This window comes from Vigna unguiculata, chromosome 3 (genome assembly GCF_004118075.2).
Source record: "Vigna unguiculata cultivar IT97K-499-35 chromosome 3, ASM411807v1, whole genome shotgun sequence".
Classification (NCBI taxonomy): Eukaryota; Viridiplantae; Streptophyta; class Magnoliopsida; order Fabales; family Fabaceae; genus Vigna; species Vigna unguiculata.
Genome location: NC_040281.1, coordinates 6,881,746 through 6,893,254, shown reverse-complemented (window position 1 = coordinate 6,893,254; position 11,509 = coordinate 6,881,746). Strand labels below are relative to the sequence as shown.

The 11,509-nt window shown below is 35.9% G+C and overlaps 2 protein-coding genes across 5 annotated transcripts; one reads left to right on the top strand and one right to left on the bottom strand.

The window, feature by feature from the left end:
• The first annotated feature begins 1,057 nt into the window (after positions 1–1,057).
• On the top strand, positions 1,058–3,001 carry LOC114177159 (protein kinase PINOID-like). Its single transcript, XM_028062414.1, has 2 exons — positions 1,058–1,926; positions 2,019–3,001. Exons 1-2 carry the CDS (start codon positions 1,310–1,312, stop codon positions 2,854–2,856), a joined length of 1,455 nt encoding a protein of 484 aa, XP_027918215.1. The 5' UTR covers positions 1,058–1,309; the 3' UTR covers positions 2,857–3,001.
• A 3,643-nt stretch (positions 3,002–6,644) lies between these two features.
• On the bottom strand, positions 6,645–10,692 carry LOC114176237 (glycosyltransferase family protein 64 C3). Of its 4 annotated transcripts, none has more exons than XM_028061203.1 (3): positions 8,398–10,692; positions 7,546–7,605; positions 6,647–7,330 (listed from the first exon to the last, which is right to left on the bottom strand). In XM_028061203.1, the coding sequence occupies exon 1, from the start codon at positions 10,548–10,550 to the stop codon at positions 9,576–9,578; it is 975 nt and encodes a 324-aa protein (XP_027917004.1). In that variant the 5' UTR covers positions 10,551–10,692; the 3' UTR covers positions 6,647–7,330; positions 7,546–7,605; positions 8,398–9,575. The 4 variants fall into 4 exon arrangements, with proteins under 4 accessions (XP_027917003.1, XP_027917005.1, XP_027917004.1 ...); XM_028061205.1 differs by having other exon boundaries at positions 8,739–10,692; XM_028061202.1 differs by having other exon boundaries at positions 6,645–7,605.
• Positions 10,693–11,509: the final 817 nt, after the last annotated feature.

Genomic DNA, 11,509 nt, shown 5'->3' with positions numbered 1-11,509 from the left:
CGCCAAAAGCTACTTTCATTCCAAAACCAGATTTCTGGTTTTTGATAAGTCACTTATTACAATAAATTTTTTCCTGTTTTTCTTTTTTTAGTTTAGTACCTTACGTAGATAACCAGAAAATTGATTTTTCTCTTAAAATCATATTCATTAAAAAACGATAGAAATTAAAATATATTGAAGTGTCCAATACATCACCTACACACTGTCATATTTAGGAAATCTTAAACTCAAAAAACAATTAAATTTTAAAATGTTTTACTAAATTAAAAAAACAAAGTAATCATGCATTAAGTTATGAATAAATAAAAACCAAAAATTTTCACCAAGGGACAAGATGAAGCCTGTTGAAAAAGAAGTGCACGGTGGTGATGTAGTTTCAAAGTTTTAACTTGATTTGTGCTACAATTTATTTTTATGCCAGGAATTCACGCAGTTCCAAATTTAACAGTAGAACTGTTAAGGACGCCATAACTTTTTCTGAACGAGAGTTACACCTAACAAACTTATTCAAAATACTATTTTATGAAGTGGATAAATAATTATTACTTATTTAATTAAAGGAAATTGTTTAATTATTATTATTATCTTTATTTCACATTAAATTTATGTATTTAGGATGGTTGAGAGAAAAAGAAAAATGTAATTGGGTTGTTATTATTTTGCGTGAGGGAAAGGTTGTTTAATATATTTATGGTAAAAAGCATATATAAGGTGAGGGATAAGGCAAGCGACGTTGACGGAACAGGATGGTCTGTGTCTGGTCATAAATAGGGTTGACCGTTGCACTGCATGGTTAGATGAACAGAGGGGTGTTTCCGTCATTGCAGAAATGACTGTAAAAACACACTGCACCACCCAAAAGCTTCTTCGACCACACTGCACCACCACACGCTCATTAGTGATTGCTCAGTAAGCTTAACCAATGCTCCAAACAAATCCCTGCCACGTCACAAACATCAACACCCCGCACGTGCCACAACCCCCCCTCTCTCACGTGCCCTGCTATGTTATTACCTCACCCCCTTCCTACGTGTTCAGCATAAATACAACACAACTACCTTCTCCTGTATCGCCTCCTTTCTTTAACGCCACTCTCTCTATTTCTGGCCCAACCTGTTCCTCCTCTCTTATTGCTCTCTCAAACCATTCGTACCATCCAACTTTTATTCTTCTTTCGATGTTTTTTTCGCTAAACCCTAATCTTTCATAAAGCCTATCTGCACTGCATCACTCCCTATACTTTTCATTCACTCTACAGTTCCCATTTCAATTTCCAACCTTCTTTTCTCTTTCCTGTTCAACTACTGCCATGCTAGAGCCTGGTGCTGCTGCTGCTGCTGGTGGTGGTGGTGAACGTCATTCAGAGGCCAGTTCGGAGACTCTCAATTCTTCCATGCTTGGAAGCTCCATGAGCAGCGAGAGTATTTGCAGCACCAGTTTCAGCCGTCTTTCCTTCGATCTCCTCCCGCCCTCGCCGGAGAGTCTCTCCCTTAAGCCTCACCGCTCCTCCGACTTCGCCTACTCCGCCATTCGCTCCGCCGCCTTCTGCCGCAAGGCCGCCCTCACCTTCCGCGACTTCCACCTCCTCCGTCGCATCGGCTCCGGCGACATCGGCACCGTCTACCTCTGCCGCCTCCGAAACCGTCAATTCAACAGCCCCGTAGAGGACGAGGAGGATGAGGCGTGCTGTTTGTACGCGATGAAGGTGGTGGACAAAGACGCAGTGGCATTGAAGAAGAAGTCGCAGAGAGCGGAAATGGAGAGAAAAATCCTGAAGATGCTGGACCATCCGTTCCTTCCTACTCTCTACGCGGAGTTCGAAGCCTCTCATTTCTCTTGCATCGTCATGGAGTTTTGCTCCGGTGGAGACCTTCACTCGCTGCGCTTCAAGCACCCTCACAACCGTCTCCCTCTCTCCTCCGCCAGGTAAATATGAAAAACCGTTATCCAAAACGACGAGTTTTTCTCTCTTCTTATAAACCCTCACAACTCCATCGTTTTCTGTCTCTCGCTCTCAGATTTTATGCCGCGGAGGTGCTGGTGGCGTTGGAGTACTTACACATGCTGGGAATCATATACAGAGATTTAAAGCCCGAAAACGTGTTGGTCAGATCAGACGGTCACATCATGCTCTCTGATTTCGATCTCTCTCTTTGCTCGGATGCAATCCCAGCCGTTGAATCTTCAGATCCCTTACACAATCCATCGCCAAATGCATTACCTCATCACACTCATACTTACACTCGCACTCCCCCTCCCACTCGCTCGCATTCTTTTATCAGTCCATTCTCCTGCTTCTCCAAACGGGGTTTCCGGTCTCGTGACATGCGACTCGTCGAACCGAACCGGCTCTTCGTGGCCGAACCGGTTTCGGCCCGCTCCTGCTCCTTCGTCGGAACCCACGAGTACGTCTCGCCAGAGGTTGCCTCCGGCAAGTCGCACGGTAACGCCGTTGACTGGTGGTCGTTTGGGGTGTTTATCTACGAGCTTATATACGGTCGCACGCCGTACGCAGGTCCATCGAAGGAGGCTACGCTTCGGAATATCGTGAAGAAGCCCCTGGCGTTCCCCACTGCCACGCCCGCAAGCTGTCTTGAACTCCACGCGCGAGATTTGATATCCGGCTTGCTGAACAAAGACCCGGCGCGTCGACTCGGATCGAAGCGTGGCGCAGCTGACGTCAAGAAGCACCCCTTCTTCAAAGGGCTGAACCTGGCGCTGATTCGCATGCAGACGCCGCCCCTAGTGCCTGGCTCGAGAAGGACCAAAACGACGTCGATGTACCCTACGAAGGGTAAAAGTAACCGCAACCATGATAAACAGCAGGAGACGGCGTCGTTTGATTTTTTCTTCTGAAAATAAGTAAAAATAAAAATGCGGTCCTATTTTGATTAGTTTTAAAAGCTCAACTTGGCTCTCTATTTCCTCTTATAGAAAGGTTTCTGGAGACAGTGTTGGAAAATGGTTGGAGAATTCTAAATGAAGAAGATTCGTTGCTTAACATCTTTTCTTCCTTCTCCATCGCACACTAGAGACGTCAAAAGAAAGATCACTACGGTATTATTCATTCCAACCTGAATGAGTTTTGATTTCTTTATGCATCGAAAGTACATAAAGTCAATAATATTCTGCATAAATCCAAATTCGTTAACATGGAAAAATGTATTACATTACAATTAAAGGAAGAGGTTTTGTAACGGCAAACCGAGAGAAAAAAAAAGCTCAAGTTTACAACTCATCATTCACCTAATTAAAGAGTAGTTTTTTACTTTCCTCTGCCTCAACGTAGGGAACAAAGAAAAAACAGCATAAAGAAATGTGCGTGACTTTCTTGCATTGATGAATTATTTATTGAGGATGAGAATAGAGTCAATCTTTTAACATTTAATGAATGTGATGAAAAGGTCTGAAGTCGTATTTAAAATGGCACATTGTTGTTTTTGTTTATGTGCATCTAAGTTAGTTGTAGAGAGAATGTTGACCATAATGTGCGAGTCACGTAAAGAATTGCAAGACTTTAATAGGATATGTTTAAACATGTCGCAGCATGCAACGTATAGATATAAATAATTATACAGCATCGTTTACAATGTTCATCAACAACATCATCTTTTATCACCATGGATCCCCTCCAGCTCATTCTAATTCTTTGTTTTCAGCCTTTACAGATACAGCACAATTTTTTACATTCCTAGGAATCCCTTTTCTCCACTCAATGGGTGTTATGCTGTTGTAACTTTTCTCATGATGTGCTTCCGCTCTCGGTTAAAAAGGTGAGCACGTTAGAGCTGGTGATGATTATATATTAAATTCATTGTTACCTTATCTTTAACTACTTGTTACGTTCGTTATTAACTTCGGAAATAATTTTTTCACTAAATTTTCATAAATAGAATTAAATAGATTCATTTTTTATTTTTTAATTAAAATAAAATAATAAAATAATATTCTTTTTATCATATTAGGAAATTTGTCAAACTTTTTTTTATCAAACTATCATTTAACATTAGCGCTATAATACTTATACAGAAATAAAAAGAGGTTAATATATGTTTGTTCATATTTTAAATTTTCATACATTTTAATTCTCAAATTTTAAAATAAATAAATATAATTATTCTAATCCGATAACAATTTAAATAAAATATGTTAAATAATGGAAACAACTAAAAGATTAATCTAAATCATAATTTCATACTGAAAAAAGTTTAAACAGGACAAATAAATTTTAACTTTACGTTAAATTTTAAGAGATAAAAGCATTTTTTAACTCATGGCAAAGGTCTCTCTAGCTATAATTAACTTATAAGTATCAATTTATCAAGAATTCACCTTATATAATTTTTTTAATTGTGATGTACAAATTGATTTAATTTGTTGAAAAAATTGGAATGATTTTATTCAATTGTTTTTTGTGTTATAAATATTTATGAAGAAGTTAACGCTTTCTATCAGTCTTACCGGTACATAAAAAAAAATGTAACTACAATCATCGGTAAGCACAATAAACTTAATGATAATGATTTTTTTTAACTTTTTTTTTATCCATTTTTAATCCATCACTCTAATCACTTCTAAAATATTACATCAAAATTAAAATAAATAATTAAAGAGAACAAAAATAAGTAAAAGAGAGTAAGTGAGAATAACATTATCCTAGATTTAATTACCTGTATATACGAAGGATATATGAAGGTGGCTTCTATGTTAATAATGATCGAATCAATAAAGATTGACTTTAACTAGGAAATTAAACGTGCATAAAAGTCTCGATTATCCGTGTGTGTATATGATGTTTTTGGTTTTACATTTGAAATCCTATTGATTATCTTATCTCTTTTATGTTGATTTTGCCTTTGAAAGCGGGACAACGAAAAAGAAGAAGGAAAGATAGTTCAATGATCCTGAATATAGGATAAGTTATCATAAATTGACACCGTTAATAATTGATAACATTTATTTCATGATATTATTATGATGATCTACCAACTTTTACACAATACACTCAGTCACTAGACCTGAATGCGTACTTTATTATATAAAAAAAATGATATTATTCAGTATTAATATTAGAAAATAAATAAATAAAATTTCGTAAGTTTGACTAATTTTATGTGAATTTTCAACGGGTGAATTGATACATTTTATCATTTTGTAAATATATATATATATATATATATATATATATATATATATATATATATATATATATATATATATATATATATATATATATATATATATTTACCAAAGCACGTCATCCTTACTCCTTAATAAAAAAATGTTAACGAAGAGATTACACATCACTTTAAAATTTAATTGTCGCATAAACAATTTTATAAAATTATGGATTCTTTTATATCATTGATAGAAATTCATAAGACCATCACATGTGAGCACTCTTGAGCCAATTATGAATTAGATCAACATATGAATCTTTTCACGTATTTTTTACAACTTTAAAGTCACTACAAGAAATTTACGAACCGACTTTTTATTTAGTATTCAGTATATTTTATGTTTCTAAAAGTCAATTTTAGTTTTTGCATTAATGTTCATCTAGTCTCAATAAACTTCTTTGCTCATCTCAAAGAGGCAAGAAAAATAAAAATTACAGTGGGAATTTGGAATCAAACCCAGTGATTAGGAAAAAAAAAAAAAAGTTATTCACGTCCTTATTCATCCTTTGTTTTCCTTAACATAGCAAACATTTTAGGTGGGAGACTTGTCGGATATTTCCAACCACACTGATTTAAACATTTCTTTATTTTTGTGCAACAATCAGTGTTCACGTTGCAACAAGTCTCAATAATTTGGGTAAAATCTTGAATATAAATATAAAAAATCAATAACCCTCAATAAAGAGTTAATTATTGTTCCAGAGAGTCTTTTATTAAATATAAATATGAAGAAGTATCTTTCCTAAAGTGAAGTAAAGAGTAGTAAGGTCAAAATAGTTCCGTCTCTTGTGAAAGTTAACATTTTATTTATGGATAAAAATAATTACAAATCATTCTTATTCTCAAATTTCAGATAATATTTTAATTACAAGGATAAAAATAAAATAATATAACAATAATGACAAATTATTACAAAGATAATAATACACTTAAAAGATATCACTTTTTGTAATAAAAATTAAATTAATATAGGACAAATTAGGACTTAATTTCTTGGTTCATAATATCCATCTCCGAAAATCGGGTTAGAGCCCAAATGACTGGGATAGTACAATTATGTATAAAAAGTTTACAAGTTTATCGTCTTAAATATTTTTGGTTAATCTCAGTATCATTTGTCATAATTATCTCTTGATTCATTGGTACAACCAGTGTGACATTTAGTAATTTTTTATTTATTAATTTTGTGACCATCGTACTCATTTTTCGATTACTTTTTTTAATGTAAGTTACTATTTTTTGTATAAAAATGTAGTAACTTCTTTTTTATCAACAAATATTTGTTAATATTTTTGTTGTTGTGAAGGGAAGTAGAACTCTAAAACTCTTCTATCTTTCTTCCAAAATCTTTCGAACGAACCTAATCACATTTAGTATTATCCTCTCAATAAAAATTGTGAGCTTAAGTTTACGTATGGTTGCTAACACTTGTTGTTGCCATATATCATATAGTAGTCATTATCGAGTTTGAGAGTGGTATGAATGTTGAAACTATGAGCAACAAAGGAAGAGACAGCAAGATTTTTTTTTTAATTTATTGCAACAAATGATGGAGAAGCCATGGTTACAAAATTTGATTTTAGATACCATGTAAAAAAAAAAAAGAGAGAGAAAATGAAGAGGAAGGAAAACCGAAACATACATGTATTAGAGAAGGTATGTTTATATATTGATGAGGAAAACGAAATGGAAGATTACTTTAACGTTAATAGGTCTTTTAATGCATTGGTGACAGTATATTAGAAGAAGGCACCATCAGCAACAGAGTTCTATCACAGAGCAAGATTGGCAACACCCTCTTCCTAATCTCACTCTTTGTTAAATACTTGTTTTCCATTCACTGTCAACATAGCCATTTAGTTTAACAATTCATGACTATAAATACAACATTTCAAAAATTGTTAACATCAATGCAAAGTAGTTTCATCTTCACTCCTGAATCCAAGTCGAATTAAGAGTCAATTCTGCTTGTTTCAAACTATAAAATGTGTGGTTTTATAGTCTCATGTTCTTGGCCAAACGTGTAGTTATCAACTTATCACCTTTAAATAATGGAATTATAGATGAATTGGTAGAAGTATACATATTTTTACCTAGATGGCTGATAAATAAATTGCTCAACTTTGCCCCACTATTTGCACTCAACCTCTCTGCCTCAAAAACACGTAGGAAGCAGGTGTTCATACCGCAGTTATATATCAGATTTGAAAAAAAATAAAATTCCGGAACCAGAGATAAAAATTGAAGAATATAATATCTGATAAATGAGTATGACCAATTTGAAGAAATCTGTTAAAAAATCTCAAGTGTTAAAAGATTACATTGAGATTATTATAATAGATAAATCAACTACTGTATCACGTACCTTCGAAGGTATCGCACAATGTAAAGGCCTGATGGAGGGTCATTGTATGCAATCGTACCCCTGCACATGCAAAGAGACACAACTGGCGAATTTGAAAGATGGACCAACAAATCACCAAGTCATAACTATACCGTTTCACTAGGGTTAAAACAGAAAATTAAGGACCAGAAAGTGTAACAATAGCAAAGACAAAATCTATCAAAGAGTTCTTTAAATTTCAAACTCTAATATTGAAGGTGAATTAGGAATCTGAAATAAATCAAACTTTAGTTGATTGTAAGAAAAATTGTCTTTCACAATAACGCTATGCTTAATTGATTAACTGAAACAAAAAAAAAAATATTCACAACAAAAGGCTAGATCCAAAAATTTCCATCACTTCAGCAAAAAAAACAACAAAGTCTTATCCCGATAGGTGTCTAATTTCCATTACATCAGATCAGAATAATGAAATTCTATACAATGATTAAACACGTACTATTGTAAATACTCAAAGGTTACATGAGCTTCCAGTAACTGCTGGTATTGCAATCACTTCAACTAGTACTTTAACCATTTTCAAGCTACACAGTCATCTAAACTCTTAAACTCTGAAGTCATTTGAATTTATCTTTTATAGTTAAAATTAATATTACTAGGGTGCTTCATGGAGGATTAAGAGAACAAAAGATGTAACAAGTAATCATAAATAATCTAAAACCATATTGCATTATGGTCAAGAAAAAAATTAGGCATTAAAATTTCTGCATCTTATAATTTACAACAATGCCTTTGGCCAGATAACATTCCGTTTCTGAAATCATCTATTATGATACTGTCAACTAACCATACAGATAGAACCTACTAATTCACCTGATTTCTTCTACTTTGAGACGAAGTAGTAAAAGAAATAGTGTAGCCGCTGGAGTTAAGAATCAATATAACCTAAACAGTTGAAGATGTATCAGTATAGGAAATACATGCTGCAGGAAAGGTACTCTTCCTAGACTTTAGAAGGCAACATATGTTAAAAAAATATTGAAAAGTAATTGACTCCCTTTTCTTTTCACCTCCGAAAACGCTTCATAACTAACAAAGAGGAATGTGAGCTCACATTAAACAAAAAATTTGCGAAAATCGGGCTAGAATGGCAACTTTCTCTCAGAACTTAAGGAATGCAATTTTATTTGTTCTAACGATCTAAGTGAAATTACATTCTCACAGAAGGTAGTAACTCTTTATCTTTAGTTGTTCAAGAGATCGAGTGAATCATCTTCCTCAAGATTACGAAGCACCCAATTGCTTCTTTCAAATATCTTCCGCCTAATTCGCTGCTTTTCACGGTAATCCAAATAAATAACAACCAATGCAACACTTATGAAGCCAAATTGCCAAAGCCCAGCTGTGTCCATGGAATTTTCCACATCATATCTGTCTCCTAGGTGCTCCAAACCAGTAATAAGTACAGCAATGCCAACAACAATGGCACATCTAATGAAAGTTGCGTGGAAATATTCGCAAATCTTGAAGGGCGTCTGCTCTCCATTTACTAGTTTATGTATACAGGCCAACAATATAGTAGTGAATCTGCTCACATAAAACCCCCGTAATCTTAAAATTTTTCCCTCCTTTCTCTTAAAAACTTTCACTCATCACAAACAACATGAAACTCCGAAACATGTCAATTGAACCTTCACAAGATCCCTTAACTCCACCTTGAAACTTTCTTCCTTCAACCAGATCGATATCATGGTGAATAAAGAGTTCAAAGTTCCATTAGAAGCTTTCTCACCTGTCGGCAACCCCTAAGGACAGCCCCCAACCCCAAACAGCAAAACATCATTGCACTCAAACTTCACCATCCCCTTCATGTCTTTGGAATTGAATCTCATGCCATGTCCACCTACGCTGGAGTTAATGTCTCCTCCAACTTTAAAGAAAAAGAACCCCTCCTTCACGAGCTTGGAATTCAACCAAAGAAAATCTTGAGAAGTGTAAAACCAAATACAGTAGATTTAGAATCAAAGAGAATGAAGCGAAAAAATCCTGTTTCATGATTGATCACAGAAGACAATCTTGCCACCTTTATAACACAAGCCCTGTTCCCCAACATCATCAACGACCTTGCCATAGCTATACCTCAAAGGCATTCTCCCCAAGACCCTGTGAAACTCCCCAATGCACCATCCTCTTCTCTTCCTATGCTCCCCTTTCCTACTACTCAACCCCACCCTCACCTCTTCCTCCCCCTCGTTCCTCGCGTCCCCGTAATCCCTCACTCTCTTCGCCCCCACCAACAATGGACCCACCTGTTCCTCCTCCGCCACCACCAAGTTCATCAACACATCCTCACAGTTCCGCACCGCGTCCACGATCCCCCGCGCGCGCGCCATACCGGCCCCACCCACGCACGTGTACAGGAACAGGTAATGGGCTCTCAGAAGCATGAACTTTGTGAGGACGATGGAGAACCGGTCCGGGTGGACCGTGTAGACCCACTCCCTTCGGTTCAGATCGATGTCATGGGACCGCGCGAAGAGTCCCACTAGCCTGTTAGGGTTTTTCTCCCACACGCGAAACGCGAATTCCAACGACTTTGAGTCCACCTCGACGTCGTCGTCGCAGATCAAAACGGCGTCGGTGGAGATGTGGCTAGGACGGGGGAGAAAGCGGTTGTTGAGGCTGGCGGAGGCTTGGAGGAGAAGCGAGATGGGCGTGGAGGAAGGGGAGAGGGAGAGGTTGCGGGCAAGTTGGTTGAGAACAGTTGACGCTGTGGAGGGATTTCCCCAGAGGACAAGCACGGAGGAGACAATGGGTGAGAGGGAGTATGCCACGGCCAGGGAATGGAGGAGGGGGATGCGCGACTCCGAGAAGCCGTTCATCAGAACGGTGACTTTGTCGCGACGGAGAGCCTGCTGGTTCTGATTCCGTGCTGCCGCGCATTCGTGTGAGACTGTGGATTTCGTGATCGAAAACATGCCGAACATGGCGGCGAGGAGGATGGCCGTAGCTGCCGGAGAAGCCATTTTTTGCGGCAATGTGTGAGTTTCGTGATTGGCGTTTTGTTTAAGTGGGTTGAGGTTGACTCACGTGAGTGGAATTGAAGTGGAAGTTTGGGATTTTCGGTTAAATATCCACGAGTGTTATGTTTTGCAACTTTGTTTGAGTATTTTGCCCCAAATATCCATGAGTGTTACAAATATAATTTTTATTAGTTATTAGAAATATCGGAAACGTAAAATAGAAATATTTTATATATTTTTAACTAATTTTATAGTAACTATTTTTTAAAGTACGTGATTTTTATCATATTAGAGGATAATCAAATTCAACTAAGAAAAATCTGACATCTAACAAAGGTGGGGAGTTTGTATTGGAGATCCATCAATGTGCACAATCACACTATTTGATTGATATGAACTCTTTAATATTTGTTGATATTCATTTATGATGTTATAATTATGTATTAATTGTTTATTGTTATGAATTAATGGTTGTCCATTGATTTATACAATTACTCATATGATTGATAATCATATTATTCATTACTCTTTATGATGTAATATTTTGTATTTACTATTTGATTTTGTATCCTTTCTGGGTTACCATATTGTACCTATAAATAGGACTCGTCCTATCAGTAATTAGACACACATAAAACCAGAAGTTGCTCCCTACTCTCTCATTCTCTATTCTTCCTTTCCTTTGTCTTTCTTATTACCTTTATTTTATAACATGTTATCAGCACGAGGGTTATCCAACTGAGCGTGAAGGCATATTTTTTTTTTTCTTTCTCCCTAAGAACAACGCTCTATATTCCTTAATCGAGGTTCTTTCTAATCTTTTTCTCATTCACAAACTTTATCTCATTTTCTTTTTTTTTTGTGTAATGATAATTGTTTGATTTATTTTTCTCTGTCATATTATTATTATTATTATTATTATTATTATTTGATTTTAATAATTTCATACATGAAATTTGATT